This window comes from Prinia subflava, chromosome 5 (assembly GCF_021018805.1).
Source record: "Prinia subflava isolate CZ2003 ecotype Zambia chromosome 5, Cam_Psub_1.2, whole genome shotgun sequence".
Classification (NCBI taxonomy): domain Eukaryota; kingdom Metazoa; phylum Chordata; class Aves; order Passeriformes; family Cisticolidae; genus Prinia; species Prinia subflava.
Window position 1 is genome coordinate 26998583 of NC_086251.1, and position 27853 is coordinate 27026435.

Below are 27853 nucleotides of genomic sequence, written 5' to 3' on the forward strand. Positions count from 1 at the left end.
AGTAATTTTTGGCCTTACAACTTTTCTCTTAATGAAAATTACCTACGTAAACAACCATTTTAGGATTAGGAATCTACCCTCAACAACCTTTTAATTAAAGACATGCAAAAGCTTCAAAAGTGGAGGGTCCAACAGGTTGAAGGAGGGGATTCTGACCTTCTACTCTGCTCTTGTGAGACCTCACCTGCAGTGCTGCATCCAGCTTTGGAGTCCCCAGCACTGGAAAGATATGGCTCTGTTGAAGCGAGTCCAGAAGAGGGACACAAAGATGATGAGAGGGCAGGAGCACCTGTTAATACCCAGACTATGGAAAAATATGTTTTCCTCTCAGGTAAACCTCTCTCCCCCCCACCCCCCCCACCCCCAAAAATCCACAAAAATACAACACAAAAAAAAACCCAAAAAAACCACACAACCCTCCCCAGGAAAAATGCCACAACTGAAAAACCACAAATCCTCAACAAAGATCAACCAAGTAACACTGAGAAGCTGTGGTGGTTTGATCTTGGCTGAACAGCAGGTGCCCACCAAAGTCACTTTATCATACACACCCCACCCTTTTCAGCTGGACAAGGGAGGGAAAATTTAATGAAAGGCAAGTGGATTGAAATAAGGACAGGGAGAGATCATTCACCAATTATCATCATGGCAAAACAGACTCAGCTTGGGGAAATCAGCCTAATTTATTTCAAATCAAACCAGAGTAGGATAATGAAAAATAAAACTTAAATTATAAGACACATTTTCCCCACCCCTTCCTTCTTCTTGAGTTTATTTTTACTCCTGATTTTTGATACCTCCTCCACCCCAACAGCTTCACTTTTTCCAGCATGGGGTCTCTCCCACAGAAAACAGTCCTCCATGAACTACTCCAGCTTGAGTCCTTCCCAGAGGCAGCAGTTCATCTCAAACTGCTCCAGTGTGAGTCCTTTCCATTGGGGTGCAGTCCTGCAGAAACACACCTCTCTAGCATGGGGTCCCTGCCACCAAACCTGCTCCAGTGTGGACTCCTTTTCCAATGGCCCCACAGCACCTGCCAGGACCTGCTCCTTCACAGGCTTCCCACAGTGGCACCCCTCCTCCATGTGGGGTTCTCCAGGGATTGCAGGTGAATATCTGCTCCCCCATGGGCCAACAAGGGTTGAGGGGGACAGCCTGCCTCACCATGGCCATCTAGCAGCCGGTTAAATAGTTATTTAACAATTGTTTACCACAGGCATCAGGGGAATCTCAGCTCCAAAGTCTAGAACACCTATTCCTTTCACTGACCTTCATATCTGCAGGCCTGTTTCTCACACGTTCTCACTCCGCTCTGGCACTGCAGTTGATGTTGTACAGAGGTTTTTTTCCTGTTTTTAAAGACATTATCCTGAAGGCAGTACAACTGCCGCTGATGGGCTTGGCCAGAGGTGGGCGAGCCTTGGGCCCAGCTGGCATTGACTCTGTTGGAGAAAGGGAAGCTTCTGGCAGGTTCTCACATAGGCCACCCTTGTAGGCCCCTGCTACCAAAACCTGGGCATGCAGACCCAACACAGGAGTGTTCAGCTGAGGTAAGGAATGACTGGACCACCCTGTGGTGATATAACACCAGACAGAAATTAAACTCCAAATAAACCACCCCCTCTCCCCGCTCCCATCCGGTAAGGGAGGGACAAAAGGAGAAATTTATTGGTTGAGATAACAATTTATTGAAAGCAAAAAACAATGAGATAAGAAACACACAATAAAAGCAGAAATATTAATAATGAAAGTATACAAAAAGAGGTGTTTAACCCACAAAAAAATGTGTTCACTACCTCAACTTAGTACAAGGAAAGAAAATGATGGGCCAATCTCTAGGCCTCTGTCACCTCTCCTACCCAAGGGTTTTCTCTGCGGGAATTTAATCCACAGAACTGGCACTTGGGACAAAAAAATCTAGTGTGAACATACGAAACCCTGTGCCAGTGGCTGAGAAGCTGCCATTTCTGGTTTGCTTCAGATCATCTGAGATTTTAGGGCGCATCACAGATTCTGAGATGGGACATACAAAAAGTGAATCAGGCTGTACTAGATGTCTGCACAGAGCTGTTTCTATTGTCTCAGGAATATGAGTTTTCCATCCAGGCTGAGGCTGGTAAAACCATGAAGGTGCAAGTGCTTACCATTACTCTCAAAAAGCTCGCAGGCAAAATCAAACATATAGTATCTAATCCTGACAAAAATGTTCCCAACTGGGAACAACACTTGAGAATTGAAACTGCACCAGAGCTCCTTGGAGCCTGCAGAATTTACAAAGCTGATGGAATGCCCAGAACTTTGCAGTCATGGGAGGACTTGCACGATTCCCTCCCTGACAAACATCAAGATAAAATAGGCTCAGATAAAATAATGAGTGGGAGTTTAGAATATAAAGCAGAAATCATCTATGTATCTTGCTGGAAAATCTGTGGAAAGAAGATACTCCTCTATAGGTCTTGCCTACTTATTTTAGGCCAGGCTCTGAGGGACTTCAGTAAGGCTCATCTTGGCTGATCCTTGACAAACTCCTAGGAGCCAGCATCTGCCTTTCTTCCACAATGCCTCTGTGGGACTTTTACCTAAACTTTACCTTTACTAAAACCAGCAAAAACCAACTTCTTAACCAGCTCCAGATCTAGAAAAGAACACCTCTCTCTCCAGTTACTCAGCTCTAAAGGAGAATTCACACAAGAAACAAAGGCTCTACATCTCTCTCTACTGGAACTTTCTTGGCCCTAAGTGTGTTTGGTATGGGATACACTGTGATGCAGTGAACAGAAAATTGGTGTCTTACTGCACATCTCCAGTGTTCAATTACCATACTTCTGCAATCCCCTTCACATGCTCTCTGTTTTCGTAATAGTTCAATACACTATACTGAACAAATTCCAGGTGGTGCTAAAGCAAAATTGCATTTCAGAGAGATAACTGCAGAGCATATATGTGATCTGGGACAGGACAGAGTTGTGAAAGGAAATAGCAGTAGTCCTTCAAATCAATTTTTAAAGTTTGAATTGCTAAGAATAGATGTCATCAAAGGCTTAAATGGCCACTGTTCCATATCTCTGTTGTCTAACATAAACTTGAAGAATTAAACATCCTCCATAAAATAATTATGTCATGACTATTCATGACCAAAAAGTAGTACCTAGGAAACAAAACTCTTTAAAGGTAGAAGACCATTTAATTCAGCTTATTAAAACTAAGTAATATGTTTTAAATTGATACTGCATGGTCACCACCTTCTGTACCTGAAGAGGGCTTTATGGTTTTGCTACCAGTAGTCCCAGGGAAATGCCCAAATATTTTGTATACAAGAAAGTATTAGCAACTAGCCTCCAAGAGCATGAGAGATTACAGACAAAGAGAGCTAATGCTATTTCCCTGTCACACACAGCTGAATCTTCATCTTTGGAATATCACAGTGAGATGGTATTAACAAGAGAAACTGCTGAGCTTAATGCCACAATTCTGGATAAGACTGAGAAGGTTACTTAGAAAGACATAGCCCCTGTAAAGAATGGTGAAGTATTTATCACATGTATGCTGTCTTGGTAAATGGTAAGGGACAGGAAAATGCTGTTCAAGCAGAGGGCTGTGCCTGTGATACTGGCTGGCTCAGGGCTTGCTTCTTCCGTGCCACAGCCATGCGCAAGGCCTGAAGAATCATGTTCTCGTTGTTCATTACGTTGTAATTAGCCAGCTTCAGAAGCTTGTTGAAATCTTCTGCTTTCAGCGAGACCTCCCTGGTGGAGTATGGAGAGGAGAAACTAGAGATGTCAACCTTGCCCTCTTCCATTTCAGCAGCACTACGTGACATGCCTGTCAAGGGAAAAGAAGGAATGTGTTTGTATTGTCCCACGGAAATACCATACTTCGATAGGTCAGTAATGACTCGGAGAGATCACAGATGCAATTATTATGAAGATAAGTGCGGTGCTATGATCTCTGAGAAATCTACTTCTGACCAAAGCCTACTGGAATAAAACGAGTGTCATTAAATGTCATTTCCGTTGCAATCAGCACCATCTCCTGGCCAGCTCATGGCACATCATTTTGTGTGGTCACCGCTGCTCAAGGCTTACCAGACAGGCTCTTTGTTACAACACAAACTGAAAGGAATAGAGATATACAGGACAGGAGGAAGCAGAATATTAGTTGGCTTGGAAATCATCTTAAAAGCAAAGTCTCCATCTCAAATACTAACCCAGAAGGACACTTTATGTACTATTGCTTTGATATTCCAGCATATTCAACCAGCATATTAAATGGCCTAAATAGAAGGCACAGTGGCCCTCCACAGAACCATTCTATACTGTGATTCTCACCTAGATCTGAGTGTCATAAAACCACACAAAATAAAACACAAATAAAATTATGCACAAGACTTCACCAGTTTTTGCAAACAGATTGAATCATCCCATTTTGCAATCTATTCACTACTATGATCAAGTAAACAAACAAAGAGGGGTTCTATTGGGTTGAAGAAAAAACAACTGGGCAGTGGGAATGTTCCTTGAGTCAATAAAGTTTCCTGGGTGCTGTTAACTTACCAGGTGTCACATATCTTTGAAAAGTGTCATTCACTAATGGGAAATAAAGCAGCAGAGGAGCTCCTGGGGTGTCTGCACCATCGAACATGTAGCACTCTTTCAGGTTCTTCTCATCATCCGTCAGTCCAATGCAGGGAAATGGAATTTCCTGCTCTGCAAAGTATTTGCAAGCCTGCTCCAGAGGCTGGTCAACAGCAGCAGCAGAAGGAACAGAAAAGATAGCAATGATCAGACTGCTGCCAAAGCCCAGGAGTTCATGCAAAGTTGCATGAAACAGACTGAGAGCCTGACAGCCTGAAATAATGCGGACATCTGCAGCCCCACGGACTGCTTCTCAGTTGCTTGAGGAGCCATTTGGAAGTAGTCTTCCAGGAGAACACCTAATATCAAGATGGCAAAGAGAGTTTAAACCTGTACTAAGGCACACCTCTAAAATGAGAATATGATGTAGAAACAGAACAGATAAAGTCAAATCATGTTATAGACCATTAATTAAAGGAGAACTAAGTCAGAAAAAATGTGGTTCTAAACAAAACTAAATTGCAGTCTAAGACAGTAGGATTCCCAGTCCCATTATCTGTTTGTAGAGCAGGATAACTTGTGAGCTGACCTTAGTAAACTTTAGTAGGGTTTTAAGACCAACCTACCCATATATATAACTTTGAATTTTAGAAAGCCTTTAAATATAGCACTAAAAACATTCATCAGAAACCTCATTTGTGATGACCAGCTTTGTTAAATTATCTAACAAAAAAGTATCACCTCATTTTGAATTAAGTATTTCCAAAAGATTTCAGAATACGAGAAAGAAATATAGTTGAAGATATTATCATTTCTACTGCAGTACAAAGACAAGTATTTTTCCTGTATAATTGCACCATTGAAGTGTCTTCCTCTTGAAAAACTGATAGAACATTAACCACGGAACTTCGTGGGTTTTGGGGTGTCCCTCAGGGACAGGTTTACAGTTACAAGTCTGTTCTATATTTTGAAGTCTAAAACTGTCTATTTATGTGGCAAATACTGCTTTCAAAATGTATATAACCATTTTAACCAAATGAAGAGTAAGAGTAGTAAATGCATTTGATACCTTGCTTCAGGTCCACTATTTAGGTAGAAAAAATGTATTTATTAAAAGAGATAAAGATGAAGAAACCCATTACTAACTAGGCTGTTCTTCAACATTAAAATAAAAAAGAAATCAACCCGTACATTTGTAAGCAAAATGCAGATTAAATTCAGCACTTGAATCACAAAAGTTTCCCAATTATATTTGTGCTATTAAATATTATATATAGGACTATAATGGACATTGCAGCTAGACTTTCTTAACTTCACTTTGCCTGTCTGTATTTCATTGGTGAAAAACTTGGGGATATTTTAAAAGTAGTTCGAGAAAAATACACATATTTTCCTCTCTAGAAATTTGCATTCTTCTTCTAACGTTTTGAAAACCTTAGAAAAAGAGGGGGCGTTTCTAAAAGCATGTTACAAAATTCCGCTAAGTTCCATGTTTTACAGACACCTGTTTGAAAGTAGTGGAAAGCAAAGCAAAAGCTGTTGTGAAAGAAAATCAGTTTTGAGTCTTCTCACCAATGTCTGTGATCCACCTGTGTAATTTAAATGTATGATGACATCCACTTTCCTCTCTGGTCTCATAAGCGGTGGGTAACTGGTTTCAAAGAAGAAAGCTGCATCTACCAGCTCCAGGTGTTCCGAGTTGTCCCTCAGTTCATTGGGAGAGGTGTCTAGCAAAGTGTCTAAAGAGTGGAAGATTAAGAGCTGTTAGCAAACTGCAGAAAGACATCTGTCAAGTTAGAAGGCAAAAAGAAGGTGAGCTTCCCTCCTATCCAGAATTTGCCCTTTGCTTTAGGGTAGGTGGTGTGCAGCAATCCTAAAGCTCCTTCAGCCTCTCCACTCACATTTTGTTGTGTTTCTAAACCCATTAACTGCACCAAAACCTACACAGATGTTGCCTTATATGCAGAGCCCCACCCTAGCAATTCTTATTCCTGTGAGAACTTTGAGAACCCAATGAGTAAAAAACATTTGTGTTACTGAAAGTGTAAGGTGTGAGGAGTTCCTTCATTCTCCCTCCTCTCAGTGAGCACTAACAGGTAACCACAAAACCCACTCAGTTCTCTCCAGGACATCCCTAGCTAATTCCCAGCCCCTGTGCCTGCCCCAATGAGACGTGTAGGCAGGAGAGCCATCCACACCTTTCCATTTTGTGAAATGCTCATGCTGGATGTACTCGTTGTGCATCTGGAAGCCCCTCAGGAAGTTGTGGTACTTGGAGACGGCAGGGCGGTCCGTCAGGATGTCCCGGAGCGTCGTGGAGAGGCCGCTCGTAGGAGTGAACACGCACGTGGCCATCTCATACGGCTTCTCAGGCAGGTCTGGTTGCTCCTCTGGAGATACACAGCGTAAAGGGCAGGAAATTGAATTATAACCATAATTAAAAAGAGGCAACACACAAAGAGGAGAAAGGGTCAATAGGTGTTCTGTAATCGTGTGTTCACAGCTCAGCATTGCATTATTTTCGCTATGATCTGCTGTGAGTTCCAGTTAATTTCACAACAAAAGTATAAACTTACTTGTGTTTTCTAAACTCTGGTTCCTTACATGTGACTTAAACAAATTTTTTTTTCTCATAAAATAGAATGATTTTGGTACAAACTGAGGTAATTAACATTTACAAACAAACAACAAACAGGAGAAATAATTTTATTATTACATTTTAAGGGATTACTGCTCTGAGATTCCATGTAGGTTAAATATTAAATTTAAAGCTTATTTTGAAAAGCATAGAAAAATTTTAGCATTTTACTTTCAAACTAAATATTTTTGCTTTTAAAAAGCTAGATTGTTCTATTTGGTTCAGTTGTGGACACCTGAATTCAACAAATTGCAAATTATTTACATAAACACAAACATAAGACTTCGGGGGGTTTTTTTATGAAAACATAGTCCAGAGAAATGTGACCCAAATCTGTTCACTGGCTTTGCTTGAATTTTGTCGTGAAGATGCTCGTGAGTATTTCCAAGGTATGGTCTTTCAGTATGGAGTTGCTTCTCTCAGCTGATGTAAGAGCTCCTCCACATTGACTTTGTTTGATGTCTACTAAGTCTTTCAGTGTAGTCAGATTTTGAGGGGTGGAATGTGCACAGCAAGAAGATATTGAAACAGAAACAATAAAGCTTCTTTCTGGCTAACAAATACCTGACATGAGGCTTTGACAGAAGTATTTCTTTCCTAGCCTTTTAAAGACAACACTTTAGGGATCACCTTTTGTGTCCATCCCTATCTCCTTTATATCAAGGCCTGTCTGATGATGCCTTTCCTTCCTGTCACAGTCTCACTATTTAAGCAAAGCACTGGCATTTCAGTAAAATCAAATAATTTCATTTTTCTGGTATGTACCATACCTAGAGACTGAGAGAAATAGGATGACAGAAAAGCTCAAAAAATGGGAAATGTGAGTGCATCTACCCTATCAGAGGGATCTGGAGGAAGGTATTTTGATTTACCTATTTCAGTCACTTTGTCTTGGGTCCACCTGTGCCAGAAGTCTTCTGAATTGTCAGCTGCATGCCAGGCATCCAAAAGATTTTTTGAGAAGATGCTACTCCACATTCCTAGAAAGTGGGAGAGGTATAATAAGCCATTAATTCTGCCTTCTGCTCCTTCTCCAGGTTTTCTATAACTTTTTCTGATTTTTATCCAATTTTTGCATAAATTCAGACATCTATGCAGCGGTAGACTCCAAAGGCAAACTTATTTCAGAAAAAATTTCCACTTTTTTATCCACAGACTTTTCCCTCTCACCATGTTTTACCTGATTTTTTTTTTTTTTAATTTCATGTTCAGTTTTCATGTTCCTATTTTAATTTCCTTTTTCCTTTGATAAAGAAATATTTTCAGCCAGCTCCTTCTCTGATTCTCCTCTTTCTCACCCCACTGATTTATTTTCAAATTTTTATTTGGCTTCCAGAGAGTATCATAGATTTCCAACTTTGAAAAATTTTTGCAACCTACAGGAAATGATGATGCCTCAAAAGCACTCACAAAGGTACATAACTTCTTCACCATTTTAGTTTATTTTTGTCTTAGACCCAATGATAAAACCACTTTTGCTGGCAAGGGCGGTTGAGTGAGTCTCAGGAAATATAGAATCATAGAATATCCCAAGCTGGATGGGATATGCAAGGATCATCAAGCCCAGCTCCTGGCCCCGCCTAGGACAGCCCCAAGAATCACACCCTGTGCCCCAGAACATTGTCCAAACCCTTTTTTGAGCTCGGGCAGGCTTGTTGCTACGGCCACTTCTCTGGGTAACCTGTCAGCTGACTGACCCAGTACCTCTGCTGCCTCATGCTAACAACAGGTTTCTGGGGACGAATTCCCGAATCATTAATGTTTCTATTAAAATCTTTTCACTCCTCCAGGCTGGTGAGTTACCTTGCATGAAGCAGATTCGTGACTCAGGGAGTTTCTTCATCAGGCGACCCATGAAGAACTCGCTGCCAAAATCCTCCGCACGAATAAAGGCGCCGTATTTCAGGAAGCCCACCTCATACGGCGTGAACTCCACCCACTCTGCCAACACATGCACCAAGGTTAGCTCCACTACACAAAATAGTCCTGTTGCCAGGCTTGGAAAAAACCTCTCAGACATTGGCTCTCACAAGAAAACTGGCTTAGTACATGTCCTGAGCAAACTCTGCCAACAGCCACTGCAGAACAAGCTATCACAGTGTCCCCAGGTTTGTGAAAGGGCTATGTCAGGGTCGGGGAAAATTTAAATTCTTCTTCTTTTTATCTAATGAGTACAAAGTTTTGTCATGGAAGGAGGACTAGAACTCACGTTGACTTCTATCACCTTTAGCCAGCTATGAAAAACAGAGTAATAGAATGGTTTGAATTGGAAGGGACTTTAAAGATCATAGAGTTCCAACTCCTGTCATGGACCAGAACATATATTACATAAACTTAAACTCTAGTGAATCACTTTCTCGAAGAACTCATATAATTTCTGAGACTTTGTCACAGAAATACGCTGTGTTATTAAGTCTGAGGTTAACACCTGAAAATACACAATCACATGCTAAGAGATCCTAAAATATACTAAACTCTTGATGTGTATCATGTGCCTGCTCAGTTACTCTTTACATTTTTGAACACTGCTTCTCTGAGCTTGGAGCGAGAACTGAAAATAATTCATCATTATTTACTGTATGCCCACAGTGTATCTCCCTGGGTGAAAATAGAGCTCTTTTTCCACAATTGAAACATTACCTCTGAAATCTTTGGTGGCAACTTTGTCCTTGACATTAAGGGCAAGGTAGATGGGCAGTGGGTTCTGACCTTGGTTCACTGCCTGACGTTGATCAGAAAGTCTGTGGTTGCTTTTCTGAATTTGAAAAAAAGTGTTAGCTTATAATCAGTTCCTTTAAAACATCAGCTTATAAAGACTAAGATATAATTTTCCTGAATTTGCTCCTAAATTTACTCTCGTGCACTTGAATAACAGAGGACAAGAAAGCAGGAACAATTTTTGTTAAGATAACCAGCCATGTTCAGCTTTCAGTATACAATGACAGCAGTGAATTCTGTTCTAGCTTTGTATGGCTAAATGTAAGAGAATATACAGCATATCTGGGTAATTCAGCTGTTATCATATACTTCATCTGTTAACAATAAGAGTTCTTCAAGGCAGCATGTTAATGACCCTTATCGTCAAGATTTCTTTTTTTAAATACTATATTCAAAGTTAACATCCACAGAGGAAAAGACCTTGAGCTGTCCAATACTAACAACTTATACAGGAAATGAAGGTTTTGAGTATACTTCAGCCAAATTAAACTCTAGCAAACTTTGCTATGTAGCACTGAGGCTGGAAACACAGTGTGAAATGTGATATGAAGTGAGAGTATTAATTTTATCTGTTTCATCTAGACAAAAAGTAAACCATGTTTACAGAATTTTGAAATAAAATAGCCTTTTCCCCAGCTATCATCAGCCTTGAGAAAGTTTGGAAAGTTTTTGCTTGTATCATTACAGTAAAATTAGAAATTGAAGATCCTGAGAGATCAAATTCAAAGTAGCTGAAAGACACCCACTGGAGCGAATATATCTCACCATCTCTGGATCTATATACTTTTTTATCACTAAGTCACAAACTGCTGGACATAATGGGTACACCTACAGTACATTCAAGTGAAGAGTGCAGCTTGTGCAAATATTGCAGCAGTGGAGAGACAAAAGCATAAGGCTATAAAAACCACCTAAGAATCTTAAAAATTTCTTGCACAGCTGTAGTGTTAATCAGTGTTCTGCTTACTTTAGAGCTATTCTGAGCATTTCTGCTACATTCAATCACACCTCAGGCTCCAGTGTAGACATACACCTTGTCTCCAAGTTTTTAATGTAAATAAGTGTTCTGTCTATGCACCAAGTATAGTGTTACTGACCAGCTATCTCTTCCTAGGGCTCTAGTTTCTTGCAATGATTATAAATATTAAGTCAACGCTTTTATGAGAAGAAAGATGTATAGACATTACCCCATCATTTAACATGGCTTCAATCATGAGCCCCCACAGATCGATAAAAGATGTTTTATGTCCTGCTTGGGTCCTTTGGCTCAGCTCTCTGTAATAATTCCTCAGACTCTTCAAGCAAAAAGCCCCCATCTTGCACTTGGCTGCTTGCTTCCGTGCTTCAATAATTATTTCTCCAAGATCCTTACGTGACCAATCAGCATCTTCATATAGCTTTGTCATTGTCCTGCAGACAGGAAACATGATGGAATGCAGGGAGAAATGAACTTTTGAAATGAGCTTTTGAAATTCAGAGAATACACTCTGTAGAGTTTTGGGCATGTATCATTTCATCTTTTAGTTACTCTGCTCTTTGGGCTTACTTTGAGCAGAAATGCAAGTCTAAAGGCAACCAGTCAAAAGTCACTTAATCTGAGATGCAACACAAGCACCCACGCTAACAGTCAATGCTGTTTCTGTCAAACAATAAATAACAATAAGGGATGCTTTTTCATTGGATTTAGGATGTTTACACCTCAAATAAAGTGTCCTCCTTTGGTTAGGGATAGGTCACAATGCACAATAATTCTTTCATAGGTGACCTTGGCACTCATAGTCCAAAGATGGAAGCAATAACTCGATCAATCGGCTTTATGCTTTCTGAAACCAGGACAGAACAAAGCAAGATTCAAACAACAGTATCAAAATGACTCCTTACCATGTTGTGCCAGATGAACCACTGATGTATGAAACACAGTCCAGAACACGCAACTTTTGGAGACCCAAAATGCTGCCATACATGGCAGTGAGTGCTCTTATGCCACACCCTGCTGTGGTCACAGCCACTATAGGCACCTTTTGGACACGAAAAAAGAGCAGAAAGCATAGATGGAAGAGTAGCATTAAAGCACAAATAATGTCAAAAGATTACAGAAATGCAAAAGCAGCATCCTGACACTAGTGAAATAAAACACATAAATTGAGAGATAAAGCAACATTTATCCATACTGTACATCCCTGGGGAATATACTAGGTCTTGGCACTTCAGAGAGGATTTTTAAGAAACTCAGACCAAAGTATTGGTTTGAAATGCCTTCAAATAATTCACTTGTAAGCTGAGAGGAAACAGATTTTGCGCATCTAAACAGACAGTTGAACTCTCCAACTAAGGTCACATTGGTGGCAAAGTGCCCTTGAGGATGAGCTGATGTTAATGATCGAACCATGTAAACGATGTAAAAAAATCATCCCTCATCTCCAGGCTTGAGGGAGAGAGAAAAATCCCCAAAAAATGCCCTTAACTGGTTACCTCATGCTCTTGCAGATCTTCCTCCAGATGAAGAACATCCTTTAGCGCAGCAGCAACTACCTTCTTTCGATTTTGCAGGAAATTCTGTTCATCTGTGCAGAGGTCAAACCCCAGGCGAGCATCAAGGTTTCTTGGTCTGAAACACAGACCCTGAGTCCTGAGACCAGGGCACAGGTAGTGTTATACTACTGTGGACTGTGTCACTGTGGACAACTCCAGCTGTTCTTGTGTGTTTTTACAGACCAATTTGGGGACAATATCATGTAATAAATGAGAAACAACACCACAGACAGGCCTCTGCTAATTGCTGTACCTGAAAATGAGAATGCAAGTAGGAAGGCAGAGCAAATCATGACACACTGTCCATTATGATATCTACTATAGACTTCTGATTTTATTTGCTCATATAATTAATTTTTCAAGTTTCAGTAGTGCTGCCATGCATCCTGTAACTAGATAACCACTGTCAACAGGCACTGCAGCTGTGAGATTAGAGAAAGACCTGCCATGCTTTGAAGTTATTTTGTTTGTATAATTCAGAAACGAGATTTCTTTGCAGAGCTGCTCTCCCCAGCAGTGGACATAATAGTGCACACAAATCTAGACCTATTGGTGAGATGCACTAGCAGCTTGGAAATTTGGAGGACAGGAGAACCATGATTTAATTTGCCATCAATTAAAAGTGAGAAGTTTGCAAACAAAAGTCTACAACCCAATAATAAATTCACACATCTACTCCCATCTGAGCCTACACTGGCCCCTGCTGATTTCAAATGAGCTTTGTATAGGAGCAGATGCATCCCAGTTACAGAATCAGGTCTTGCTGGAGACTCACTTACCATTCATTTGCCTTTGTGTACAAGTCAATTGTCCTGTCCTGAAAATCGCAATACAAAGAGTGTAAGCATGCTCAAGTCGTTCTTCCTGCACCTTCCTCCCCCACTCCATCTAGGGCTGAGTTTCACTGTCATTGAATTCAGCAACATGGCTGGAGGATCTGGCCAGCAATAGTCTGGACTGTAGGAGACCTTCACAAGTTCCAGGATAGTCTGGGTAGAGTAAAAGTAAGCCATTCACCCAAGCTAGGTGAGCTCAGGGTCCCTCTGCTTCTCATAGTTTAACATTCATTATCTGGGAAGGTTGTTGAAAGCTGGGCATGTGAAACATAGATATATGGATGATCTCTATCTTATCTTCTACTTCAGGCATTCCCTTTGCAAATATAAGTCCTAAATGTCATATCAATTACTGTTAGTGTGTGTGTATGATGTTGATGAACATACATATTAGACATGTCCTGAGGAAGTTAGTTTAAACTCAGAACAGGGTTTCACAGGGCATGCCTGGATCCACGTGCAGAGCAAAAGAAAAAGTAACTTCTGCATAGTTTCAGAGTGACTGTCATTCACACCTTACACCATCGCATGCTTTGTCTGACAGGAACTGAATCACTGAGCTCACAGACTAACCATCCACCCAACTGAATGCGTGTTGGGCTGTTTCCCAGTAAGAAAGACTCGTTCTCACCTCTCCTATTGCTATTTTCTCTTGTATAGGAAGCGAGTTCAGAGGTAGAGTCACAGATTCGTTCATATTGCTTTCGTTTTGACTTGACATAGACTGGAAAAAACAAAAAATAAACAAGTTACCTATTCTATAAAAAAGAAAAAAAAGGAAAAAAAAAAAAGGGAAAAGCAATCTCCCCTGTCTCACATACATGCACTAACCAATTCCCAGCACACACAGATCTGCACACACTGCTTAGAGGTCCCCAGTGAAAGTGCTAGGTGTCAGTGGTGCTGACGTACCCTGCTGAGCCGTCTGCGCCGCGGCAGAGCCACGGTGAGCGCCGACTGGTTGTACTTGATGTAGTGGAACCTGGCCGGGGACGTCGGGCACAGGCAGGAGCTCAGCGTGTGCGTCTGGGTTCCCTCATACGACCCGTCCACAGTCAGCGCAAACTTTCTCTCTGAAGCAAAGGTGTTCAAACTTAAGGTCTTCAAAAAATGTGGATAATTTGTTTGCACAGAAATGTAATATATGTTTTCCTAAAGTAACATCATCATTTTGATACCCAAATTACAGGACGAATAAACAGACAGATTTATCTGAGGGTTTCAGTCTTGGGGATAGTGTACAGAACGTGCCATATAGTGACTGTTGCTATAGCACCACTGCACTTAAATATACATGTGATAGCAGAGACTACAGCTCTGTTCATTAGGCAATGATTCACAGCCAATAACAGCTTGGGGGGACGCTCTCTTCTGAAAGTCTGAAATGTGCAAAATACTTTGTTATTACACCTGAATAATGTTTGAGTATTACATACTGTCTTACTGCTGAGATACTTTGAAAATTTTGGACTGTGGGAGAAACACGGGGTTTTTTTTCTATCAGACCACAGTTCTCTTTGGTATTAGTTAAATCTCAGTCCCTCTAACATGTTTCTCTTTTCTTCAACCTGTAATATTTCTTTTGAAATATTTCTAGCACTCCCAAAATAATGTCTAGTAGTTTTTTTTCCTTTCATTCAAAAAGTGTCAGATAAGTTCTGTTGAAGTAATTTTAAATGGTCTTTATGTAGAAACACATCAACCCATAAGGTTCAAGGTGAAATATATTCTGTAAAGCTACACATTCCAAAGTATATAGCCAGCCTTCAAAAGAATTACCTCACTTAAGCATTTTCAGTCATATCTAGCAAACTTTTTCTCTGAATTCAACTGGATCACCTAGGTGCTTAAGCAGTGTGCTGGATTGGGATCATCATGAGATGTCAGAACATGTCCCAACCTTAAAAATTGCATGGGAGGCACACAGTTCCACAAGTATGGACTTGACATGGCAGTGATACACTGCTTTAGGTGCGCAGCAAACGTCTTTGTTAATATACTGTGTCTTGTGTTTCAGTCAGGTATATCTTATATTGTTATACCTAAAGAAATTGTATGAAGTTAGATGGTAAAAGAAGCCAAATTCTCATTCTGCCCATTATTTTGTCCCAGAATCCAGAAACAACAGGAGTTATCTCCAGTTCAGGACCCAAAAAAACCTCAACTTCTTGCACAACTGCTTTGGAAAATTTTACGTATCTGGCAAGATGTCACTGCAGAGGAAAATATTTTGTGGGGAAATAAGACCACATGCTCATCTCACCACATTCAGGAAAAATCTGTATATTTTTCATCAACTACAACCACCTCCACAGGCCACTGGTATCAGTGAGATTTTGTCTTGCATCCTAAATAATTTTAAAACCAGCATGCTGAAGTGTTTAACACTGAGTGCTTCTGCCACTAAGTAGCAACCTGATTTGCTCCATAAGTCAGTGAAAGGCTCACCCATAGTGTCCTTCCTCAGCCTTCCATCGTTCACCTGCACGTCCAAACAGGAAACCTCACGGGACTGTAAGAGACAACAGGGGCAAGAGACAAAGGCATTCACTGTCAGCAGAGCTCCACCTCATCCTGCCCACAGGACACACAGGGGACTTCCCTCGGGCATACACCTCAGGGAAGGGGTGGTGCCAGCCTGTAACCCCCACAACCAGGTCTAGGGAGATGGGATAGGACTTCCCCATGGGAAATAACAGAATGTACAGGGATGAGGAGAGAGAAGGGATCTGCTTGCTCTGCCTGCAGGAGTGGCCATGCAAGGGCCTGGGGGAGGATCAGCCACAGGAGAAGGCTCTCCAAACAGGGTACCCAGCTCTCCCTGGGCAGAGGGAGGGATGTCATACCCCTGAGCCCAGCTCAGTTTAGGCACAGGCTATTGCTGGCAGCAGCTCACAATCTTCACTGCTTCAACCTCTCCCAGCACAAGTCACTAGCTGAGACCACATGGGAAAGCCAATGCCAACACCAGCTTTAGGCTGTGTTTGCTGGTCTTTGTCATGCCTCCATGCCACCCCAATGGCCTGGTACCTTTAACATCAGCCTTGCAACAAGCATTCCTATACAGTAGGGAAAAGATTGTGAAATAAAAATTACCACTAGAACTCCATTAGTAACAATGTTTTCAGGAGGATCTGGACTGAAAGACAAAATGGAAAACAATCAATTCAAAACCAGCACGTTCTTATTTTTCTCTTTTTCTAACTCTTCACTAAGCATTGTTTCATTATCTTTATCTTTAAAAGCCCATCTTTGAGCAGGCAGCACAGATAAACAGAATCAGAAATTGAACATTCATATTCAATCCAGTTTGCCTCTTACAAGCTAGAGTCTGAACTTGACAACATTTGTGGAAATCCACCAAACAGAGGAGTTCCTTACTGTATCAGACAGGATCACTTTCTGACACATTGAAGACAATTTACACAGAGATAGCATAATCACACTATTGCCCAAAATTATTTGGTTCAAACCTGCAGAATGAAAGCTAAAAAGCTGTAGAATTCATACAACAAGCCATGAAAAAGGGGGAAAATCACTATTTGCCTTAAAAATCAGCAGCGCTAGGACTGATCTACATGCTTATTCTCTCTATTAACTGTACAGTCAGCAAAGAAACACAGAAGAAACAATTTCTTACAACAGAGCAGACATCTGGGATCCCAGAGTAAGGAAAATGGGGGTGAAACTTAAAACTTCTTCCTATGTAGAATGTGCCTTTCAGCTTGGAGAGCAGTTGCCATCAGGGATATCTCTGTGCTCCCATCAGCACCTGTGCTTGCTTCTCTGTGTATCTGGATGCCCAGCGTAGATGCATGCACAACATGCACCATTATGCATTCCTTCTACATGAAACACTCTACTCAAAGTTACCTTCTGTTTTACTCAGATGCTGGCAGTGTTAGGGGGCTGCAAGCATGAACTGATTTGTAGCAGTAACCTTGTGTTTCCATCTTATACCTCCAGCTATTTCATCTTACGCACCTGCTCTCCATCGTGAATTCAACCTCCAGCTCCTCTTTTCCCTGCAAAAGAAAATTAAGGTAGTCACTGCAGCTTGGTCCCCTGTGAGGGGAGACACCCTACAGGAATCTGTGCCCTCCAGGGGTCTCTATAAACCAGTGTCCACCTTTTGTTGCTGCACATGCCATAGACCTAATTTCCTTCATATTGTATCTGTTACGCTCCTAGTATCATACTTCCAGCATCTTATCCATTAATTTATCAGACTCCTACTCCAGGCCTTGCAGGACAAGTGGAATGCATACTGCAGGGCCTCTTGGTGGCTGGTCCTCCCTGCTCCTCCTTGGCGTGCTCTCCTCACAAGTATATCCTCACTTGACCACACCTTATTGCTTTGTCCATGAATTTTATCCATACCTGTGGATTCAGCTGGAAACTTAGCTGAATGTTTTCTCCAAGCTGGATTTTGGAGACATCAAAGAAAACAGTGAGGAGATGGTCATCTTCAGTTACTTTGTCCTCATCACAAACTTTAAGCTCCAGAATGTTCTGGGGAAAAAATAAATAAATATGAAAGGTTTAACAAATATAACATGCTACAGATATTTCATTTTAGTTAAAGAACCTTGGGAAAGAATGAAAAAATAGAAAAATTGAAGTTGCTCTCTGTGTACTCTATTGACTATGCAGGCAGATACAGTCTTATCACACCATCAGAATCTAAATGGGAACAGTAAGAAAGTGTGAATGCTTCACAAGGGATCTCAGAAAGACCTGCAGAGTTGAAGGACTATATGGTATGCTTGATATCTGGTGAGAATAGCTGTTGGAGGTGTCTGCATTCTTACCTTAACCTGGCTCTGAATCGTGAAGTGGAAGGTCTCGTTCCATGTCGGGTTCTTGCTGTTCTGGACAGTCTTGGTGCGGAAATGCTGCACTGAAGCTGTTGGCAGGCTCAGGCTCACATAGCAATCAGACTGAGTTACTGTTGAGGACAGGGAAAGCAGGAAATCAATGGACCAGTGAAACAACCTAGACCCCTGTAAGGTGGGCATTTTTAAGCTCTGTACACAAAGCGATACACAGAATTCAGGCCTGGCTCTAGCTAGATGCCATCAAGCTAGACAACCATCTTGCTTTACTATTGTGAAAGTCTGTCAGTGTGCTCTTCTTGAGAACTACTTGTTTTTTTAAGGCCTGGGGGAAAAAATAAACATTCAAAACATGCAGTTGTGTTGCTGAGGAGCCATCCATACACATAGGGGCACATAGACACAGTGGCCTCACAGGGCTGGCCACCATGGACATTAGCAGCCGTGACAGAGGCTGCACATGGACAGAACCCAGCTCCTACACACTGAGCTTCCACAGGTAAGCATGAACATGCCTTTCTATGTCTAGAGTAGCTCTGACTGTACCTTCTGTCTTGTCTACTTTCTAAGCATCCTTTCCTTCCTCTGGTTGCCAATGCAGAGGAGGCAAGAGCTTGCTACATTTAAGGTTCCCATGAAGCCAAATTCCTGTCACAGAAGGAACGTCTTCTACCAAAGCACCTGATTTCAGCCTGTTTTCTTCCCTTATGAAAGTTAAAAAAGGAAACACTCAACAACAGAGTTTTTTAAGAAAATAAAAAGAAAAAAATTTCAAGAGAAGAAAATCACCTGTGGAGATGAAATTACTGAATTTGATCTTCTGTGAAAAATACTGTAAGGAAAGCATTGAAATGTTGAACAGTTTGATGGATAACATTTGCTTTGAGAAGGAGCTGTACTGGGGCAGAGTTTTAGGCAATGAAGCAGTACAAAAAAAGGTATTGCTTAATGTCACTATTTTCACCTGCATCTGTGTGCCTCAGCCAGAGTGGCAAAGGTACTTGCAACACTTCATGTACAGGTGGAAGCTTGTCTGTGCTTCCCAGCACAGGGTGAGCTGACATTGCTTCTTTGCACAAAATTGCATTGCTCTGCTGTTTCCATTTGAGGTGTGTTCAGGTCATAAAGTTCACCTATTAATTCCAATGTTTCCAGATGTAGGGATGGCAGCTTTAGTGTTTCTATTTTCCTTTCTCAGCTGAAGTGGTCAGTCGTAAAGCATGGCTTCCCACCTGAACTCCACCGTAGGAGCTTTTAGTAGGAAGGAGAGGTTAGCAGCAGTCTGCAGGGCTTGCACCATCAACAAGCACTTTCATTCTGAGGTCAGGATAATCTACTGGCAAATACATTTGTCATCGTTATTAGGAAATTAAAAAGCAAGTATGAATCATTAGATTAACAGTCTTGTGGACCCACACTCAAAAGTCAGAGTTGCCACCCTACAGAACATGATCTCTTAGTTAGGGATGACAACCTACACAAGAGCCGAAGATAGCATGGGGAGCATTGCCATAAATGCCAATCCCATTAGTAGAATTTTATTTCCTCTTTTTATATCGCCATGTACTCAAGCATTCCTGCTGTTGCACAGCAGACACACCTTCATCTGAACAGCATCTGAATAGGGCTAAGTCTTGTCACACAGTTTTACTGGCAGACTTGACTCTGGGAAACACAAAATAATTGATTGGGCCCATTATTGACTCCCCACATGTAACTCAAGAATTAACAAAATCAGCCTTTCCCTGCATCACCCCCCTCAACTTCTCTGAGGCTTAAGTCATCTTTTCTGATATACTCTGAATGAAAGAATAACTTTGACTGATAAAGTAGTTGTCATAGATATTAAGATCTATTACTTTAAAGAAACCATCAAAACACACAGAAATCCGCTGAGCTTCTAACAATTCTATTAGCTCCCAAAGTTCTGTGTGCACACAAGAAATGTCCCTATAAAGACCTTTTTTGCCTCTTGGGATGCCTGGACCGATATTAGCACAGATTGCTGTTGGCTCTTGTCACCACAAGAAGGGTCCAAGTGGATAAGTATATGGGTGAACCAAAGTTTATGTCATTAACATTTCTCAGTTAGTAATACATGCTCTCACTTCATCTGTTGCAAAGAGCACAGTATTCTTTTGAAACTCCATCAATTATTTTTTGACTGTAAACCGTCACTGTCTGCAACTGCAATGTATCATCCACCTTTGAGAAATAACTACCTGTCAGATAGCAGAGCCCTGACTTCTCATTTAGATCTCTAATTTCTCTGGGAGAATTCTGACAGCCACTAAACAAGCAAGCTTCCCTCTTCCCATCTGCAAAATATGTTTGGTGATGCCCTTTGAGCTTCAGAAATGTCTTCTGAAACCTAATTACCTCATGTTGGTAAATTATTTTCCAAGTGTTAAGAGGGAGGCATTTACAACACCCAGGGATCTTTTTTACACGTCTCTGATACCTCAGGCTGGTGTTCTGCCCAACCACCTCCAGGCAGCAGTGGGTGTGTGAGAAGTGGCACTCCACAGGCTGTCCTGTGCCCTGCCTGGTGGGTCTCACTGCAATATCCCTCTGCCTTTGCATGCACACGTACAGGGCTCCCACTGCCAGCCACGTGCCAGCAAACCCCCATCACCCTGGTATGTAAGCCCAACCAATGCCTAACTACAGCAACTCCCACAGGATACACACAGCACAGCATCACACCAGTGACCTGTTGGGTCCCTCCCCTCCACCGTGACACATTAACAGCTGTCAGACATGCTTGGGATGGCAGCCGTGGTATTCCTGTGGGGCAATATCCGGCCAAAAGCAGGTGTGGCAGCAGGTATTTATGAAAGCACGGTCTCCTTGTCCAGTTATTACACTAAGTGTCTAATTATCTTCCACCATAATAGCAGGCAGGACTGGATCTTAATTGTGCTTTGCCATTAGGAAGCATTACAACAACATGACCCATGTTAAAAAACACCACAGCCACAGCCCCATGCTGCATCCCAAACAGCAGGACACCCACTCATCTGGCTTGAGCTGAAATCTCTTCTGCCTGATAGAGAGCTCAAATTCAACCAGAGCTCAACCAAATGTTTTAATTTTAGTTCCATCTCCTTCTCTGATGTTAACAGCTGCAAGCTTCACCCTGCCTGAACCTGGGCAGAAACCTCAAGCATCCTTCTCCTCGCAGAGTGCATTTAGCTCCTCACTGTTTCTGGAAGGTAGATTTTTTTCATGACACTTATGGTATGGTTTTGATTATTGTGCTGAAAGGACCTCAGCCAAGAATGTGGTCTCAAACACTGTTTGCCCACAGCATCTCCTTGACCTGGTCTCTCTGCACTTGGATCCAGCCAAGTCACAAAATATAAGCTATCAACACTAGTTGAGAGGAGCATTTTTCTTCTTTTTGCCCCACTTCATACCTACAGAGTAGGTGTCTGGCTGAGAACAGGGGGACAAGTCAGCATCACTGTCTTCTAGAGGGCAAAATATTAGATAATTGATGTCATTGAAGATTTAACATTATTTTTTAAATAAGAACATGGGCTACTTCTGTGGCCTTCCAGAAGGTGATTTACAGGCAGACTATCAGAATTCATTCTGTCCAAGGAGATCAGTTCCTGTCCCCAGGGAGCATTCAGTATTCATCTTCTAATAGGTAAACTTCAAGAAAAAGCTTTCATGCTTTCTCCCACCCTGCCCTTCAGTCTGGGTGGAGTACCCTACAAGCAATCCTAAAACTGTATTTAAGTAATCTCATTTACATCCTCCTTAAAACACCCTTTTGTTGGGATGTTGCTAAACAACCTTCCTTGTTTGCCTTTATCAGTCCACATCCTCTGATTTTATAAAAACATATTTCATGCAGCACCTAGAACAATAGGCTGCTGGTGTGTAGTTGCAACTGCTTAAATGGTGAAGTAAGTAATAAATAACAATGAAACAATGACAACAGTGCAAGAACAGAGCACCAGAGGAAGTCTGCGTGTTCCTGCAATAAGTATTGCCATGGAACACTGTTCCTCAAACAATAATGTATTTCACTGGCTATATTTTTTCGCTGGATCTCAAGGGACTTCTACATGAATTGATCTCATATGTGGCAGAATTGCTACTGCACTTCTGTAAAAAAAAAGGTTTGTTGAAAATATAAAACATACTTAATGGTTTTATAAAATATAGTACCCAAATTTGTCTTATATTAAAAAAATCTAAAACTTGAAGTTTCCAAAATTAAAAAACATAGTTAAAAAAAATCTGTAAAAGTTTAAAATATATAATTTTCTTACTAAGAAACTAATGAAGAATATTTTTAACTCTATACTGGTCAAGGTCCATTAGCCAAAGGCCCACATTCAACGTCCACTCAGGGGTCTTGGCCATTTTCAGGAAGAAGAGAATGATGGCTTAAAATTGCTGAACTTAGTATCCCCATGCAGTAGCCTACTTTCACATTGCTTAACCCTTAGCACTCTGTTTCCTTGCTTTTCCATTTGTCAATTCCACTTAAAGACTTAATTTCTCTGCTGCATCTTGGTTTTTAGTCCCTTCACTCACTTTCTCTAGGAAAGACCTTTGGTCTTACCAAGAATACACATCATACATCACATTTATAGATGAGTGTCTAAGAAGAGTATAAGAAGGAAAGCATTTAATTCTCTCTCGGACTTCACAATTTCAGATACAGAGACTTCCTGAGCTTACTTTACCTGGATTTTTTTTCTTCTATGAACTTGTGCACACTCTGCCTGCAACCGGCATAAACTTTGCTGTTCATGATCTCCCACCATGGGGAATTCCCAAGCTGAACCACATGCTGTACAAAGCCTGTTTGTTTCAGAGCCATGGTGGTTGCCCAAGGTGAGCAGTTGATCTTGAAATGTGAAAAATCTCAGCAGACAAAGCTGTGTTCCTAAGGGTGGGTTGGATTGATGCACATCCAAGTCTTACCCCATTAGGGAATCAGGATGCTTGTGGAGGACACACCCAAAGCTGGGAACTGGCAAGAAATCACAGGTCCAGGAATATCAGGAGGCCCAATGAGCCTGATGAGCATGTGGGTGTGCTCAGTGAGAAAGGGAATGTGAAAAACACAAACAAGGCACAAATTCACATGTGTTATCAATGATGTCAGATATGCATTAATAAACAAGTGGAAATTAGTGTTATAAATGACACACTGAGGGATCAGTGGGAAGGATGCATTAAAAAGATCTGGGGTTTAAAAAGCAGAATAAAACCCTTTAAGTTGTCTTAGTTAAAAATAGTCTCTTACGCACTGAAATCCTATTAAATGTCTTTTACTATCCTATTCCTGGAACTCTATTCCATAAGAGATATTACTATAGTTTTGAGATTCTCTTGTTATGGATTAATTTTCCACCCCTATTACCTGGAAAATGGAGCAGATAGACCAATAATAAAATTAACCTGCAGCAGCATGTTGGGAGATATTTTAAGCACTAGATAAGTATTAAACAAAGTGATCTGAAAACTACAGAGACCCAGAGCATGGTTAGGCACAATTGGCAAGAGATAGAAGAAGCCAATTTAAAATGTCAGAAATCAGTAAGGTGAATGAAAAATAGGTGGCAACTTGTTATATCTATAAAAGTTTACAAGAAAGAGAAAGTAATAAAAACAGGGCTGAGAAAAAGAAGAACAAGGAAGAAAAACAGTGTTAGGAAAATGGTCCTATACAGAGGTCTACTTTGTTGGTGATGGAGGACATGTGCCTCTGAGTTTGTAAGCCTGTGTCAAGCTCATCTCTAGGAAACTGTAAACATGACTGAATCAACTCAACAATACTCCCCTGGTTTTACACAAACCAGGAAAATTTTGTTTGCATTTTTTAATCTCAACCCCCATTTTTCTGCTTCTCAGTGGAAGTCCTATAAAGTTATGAACAGTCAATTGCACTAGCTTTTACACTGTCAGAAAAGTTAAGCAGAGGTTAAATTAGTCCACTTAAACTTTGAAATGTAGGTTTATTTTATATGATAAAGAGTCTGTCATTGAAATCTGTGATTTCTATAAGTCTGTCTGCATAGAAAAATATGTCTTCAAACAGTTTAAAAGCAAATTTTTCTGATAAATACAGCTGACAAATTTCACACTCAGTAAAATTAAATGTCACTGGAAATAAGCAACTGTTAGTCAATACTAGATTTAACATTTAAACTTAAGCAAGACAGTGCTCCCTGACTGGTATGATTTTCTTTTCCTATGTGATGAATGTCCACACCAAGTAAAGCAAGTAAAGTAAAGCAACCTTTTGCAAGTGTTTGTCCTGGGATTTTTATGCAAAATTTTTTCCCCTCCAAAATCACCTCTGTCACACAAACTGCTCCTTTAGAAAGCCCTATGGGCTGGTGGGACATGGCTTGGACTGGGAAGCAGAAAAGGCTGAGCATTTCACTGCTTATCCTGTGCCCTAGAAACTTTCTAATATTGAATAGGACCGCATCAAAACATAATAAACCCCATTCAGAAAAGACAGCTTAAAGATGAAAATGAAAATCATTGATCTAGACAAGAGAAAGGTCCAGAGGAAGTTTGGTAAGCTCACTGTCATGCAAAAGTTTTAATAGAACATTATGTAGGAAGATGTTTTAGGGTTGCAATTTTTCCAGCTTCTGTTTTCAGTTCACTGTGCATGTTTGTACACTCGAATAGGCTTTAGCTGTAGGAAGTGATTTCCCTCCAGACTGTATCTGAGCTTCAAATATGCTTTCCATGCTGTAGAAGTAGTCCAGTGAGAAGGTTCATATGGATTCTTCTTCTCCACACATTCATCAACAACAAAGCATCTTATTGCTCTTCACTAAAAACCACAGTGAGAAACTCTTCTTCACACACCTTTGGTCTCTAGACATACTGTTGCAGAACTTGAAGCAAATAATGTTGGAAAGGCACAAAAATACCTTGTCCTGGATCTTTTTACATGAACAACTTTAGCTTAGTCATGCTCATTTAGAAACTTTCTGCATTCAGACTTTTCTGTGTGTATAAATTAACAGATGCAAGACAATCAGCCATCTTCTCAGATAGGAGGAGGTGGTTGTCATTCAAGCCATTTTTCTAATGTTTTGTAGTTCAGATATTTGTGGATCATTAACAAATATTTGCATCACTATAATTCCTGTAAAGTTTGTAAAAGTATTTAAGAATAGAAAATGCTAAATGTGAGCCATGCCTATTGCTGAATGAAATTTGATAATCAATAAGAGGTGCCAAGTGTGCAGTCCTGAGCTCACATCAAATATTCTTTGATAGGCCCAGGGTTACACAGTGGACATTACTGTAAGAAGGAACCATGGAAAGAAAGTTTTTATTGCAACCTTTCCTGTGAATAAAAGAACATTTATTTGCAGATTCAGATGTGAAATATTACGTGCAGTCTGTGAATATATGTTCTGCATTACAACTGGTAGCTAGACTTCAGTGTTCTATTGACAAAGATATATGAAAAAACAATGTCTTCTAACCATGTTACCTCATCTTCAGCATACCAGGATCACACATCTTCTGTCTCTCTCCTTTTAAATATAGTCTGTAGTGTTTGTGACACTTGATCTACTCGAGTAGTTTTACAAGTGAGGATGGTCCAGGGGTATAGCAAAGATACTCACACAAGTCTGCTTTCCTGGCATTTTTCATCTGTATGATTTTTACGGTGAGCAAGTTGCATGGAGACGGTTCTGTCTGTTGAACAGCACACAAAATGCATGGGATGAGAATGCAAAAAGGAAGAACAGAAGTATTGTCAGAGATAGAATTGAATTAAGTGTTTCAGTTCCAACAAGCAAAAGCTTTTCTAAACTGAGGTTCCTCCTTGTGCATTGACTTCTTCCCAGAAGGTTTGTAGCCAGGTGTGACTGCAGACCATACCTCTGACATCCTCCATTTTCCATTCTAAGGACACTTTTGGTAACCTTCAGCTTGAGATATCTGACTCTTACAACCCAATCTCATAGAAAGGTGAGACAGAGAACCTTGCTGTGTTATTAATACAGCTGACACACATCTTGGTCTGAGAAAATTCACAGGATGTCATATATATCTATTATATTTCACAACAAATAGCAAACAATCTAGCAGGGCAGGAATTAGTAACGATATCATGGTGCAATGATGCTGCTCATCAGCTGATTTGTAGCTACATAATTACATTCTTATGTCTGATATAGAGCAGTGCTAACTTTTAAAAAATGAGGACCTGGAAAGGACCTTCCAGAGACCTATCCCAGACATCTCAGGAGGAGTGAGTGAAAGGCACAACTCGTTACACATTGAATTGAATTACACAAGAAGTAATTACTTCTCTGTGAATAATTCAGCTCGCTCAATCCTTCTTTAGGCAAAACTCTCGGGAATGTATCAAAAGAAATATTTGCAGCTTTCCAGTACTTAAAGGGGGCTTATAAACAGGATGGAGAGTGACTTTTTACACATCTAGTTATAAGATGAGAGGGAATGCTTTTAAACTAAAAAAGAAGAGATTTAGATCGGACATTAGAAAGAAATTCTTTACTCAGAGGGTGCTGAGGCACTGGGACACGTTGCCCAGAGGACTTGTGGGTTCCCCATCCTTGGAAGTGTTCAAGGCCAGGTTGGATGGGACTTTGATCAACCTGGTACAGTGGGTGATATCCCTGCCCCTGGGGATGGGGTTGGAGCTAGATGATTTTTAAGGTTCCTTCCAACCCAAGCCTTTTTATGATTTTGGGAAACTACCTTAGCCTAAAAGTGGTTACCAAAAGACATTTAACAAACCTGTGAGAAACAGCTTTGATTTTGTCATCCTCTCATGTTAAGCAAGGATCAGACAAATGTGGTACTTAATATACAGAGGCTGAAGTTGAGGTACTTTTTTCCCTAGATATCTGTCCTTCTTAAAGGAATAAAGGGAGGGAAAATTGCACACTTAATGCTCTAAATTACAAAAAAAGCAAACAAAAAAAACAAAACAAAACAAAACAAAAAAAAAAAAAAAAAAAAAAAAAACAAACAAAAAAAAACCACTCAAATCTAACCAACCAACCAAAAACACCTCAACCAAACAACATCTACAACAAAACCCCACCAACAACAGAAAAACCAAACCGTAAAAAACTCAAAAAAAAAAAACCAAACCAAAAATCAAGAGGAAAGACCAAAATTGAGTAGCGATGCTACTAACACATATGAGACAGTTCATGCACACTACCTACAGAGCAGGGAGTATCTCTACAACAAATACATAGATCAGTAGATAACAATACATTACCATTCATTCCCTTATGCCCCAAAACTGCCACAATTTTTGAGAGCTATATTTAACATCTCGCACAATATTAGTTTCCTTACTTTCCCTATGCATCCACTGACATTAGTGATAATCCTTTAGTTTTCCTCAGTGTGTTGTTTTGCCCAGCCCAGTCAGGTAAAAGCAAGAAGGTATCTTTATTGCTGTGGATTTTCAAAAGAATAAATCACTACATCATTAAAGCCTTTTCACTCCTGAAGGCCAAAACACAAAGTAGCCACACAACCCAGTCAGAAAGAAACCCTGCTTTGCTCTCAGCCTCAGTGCTCAGGATAACTCTCAGAGCTGAAGACACAAGAGGTGAAACATCCCCTCCTACAGCAGGTCCCCTCTGCCCCCAAGGGCAGCCTGCCCAACTCATTCTAGAGTCTCCTCTTTCATTTTCTTACCTGGCTCTTGCTGTAGAACAGCCCCAT

General features: G+C 40.7%; 1 protein-coding gene across 1 annotated transcript; it reads right to left on the minus strand.

The window, feature by feature from the left end:
• Positions 1–1677: 1677 nt before the first annotated feature.
• Positions 1678–27853, minus strand: LOC134551472 (cytosolic phospholipase A2 epsilon-like). Its single transcript, XM_063399131.1, has 20 exons — positions 27827–27853; positions 25762–25834; positions 18110–18246; positions 17679–17810; positions 17283–17323; positions 16395–16437; positions 15747–15810; positions 14211–14371; positions 13930–14022; positions 13242–13279; positions 12403–12559; positions 11812–11948; positions 11118–11340; positions 9853–9967; positions 9016–9153; positions 8085–8192; positions 6773–6964; positions 6147–6313; positions 4554–4737; positions 1678–3822 (listed from the first exon to the last, which is right to left on the minus strand). Exons 1-20 carry the CDS (start codon positions 27851–27853, stop codon positions 3584–3586), a joined length of 2469 nt encoding a protein of 822 aa, XP_063255201.1. The 3' UTR covers positions 1678–3583.

Coding starts and splice junctions, on each gene's coding strand:
- LOC134551472 (XM_063399131.1), bottom strand. CDS start 27,853: ATGGGGCTGTTCTACAGCAAGAGCCAG. Junction 17,324..17,678: donor GTTTCCAGCTGAATCCACAG/GTATGGATAAAA, acceptor TTTCTTTTGCAG/GGAAAAGAGGAGCTGGAGGT. Junction 4,738..6,146: donor CAGGTGGATCACAGACATTG/GTGAGAAGACTC, acceptor GCTGTTGACCAG/CCTCTGGAGCAGGCTTGCAA.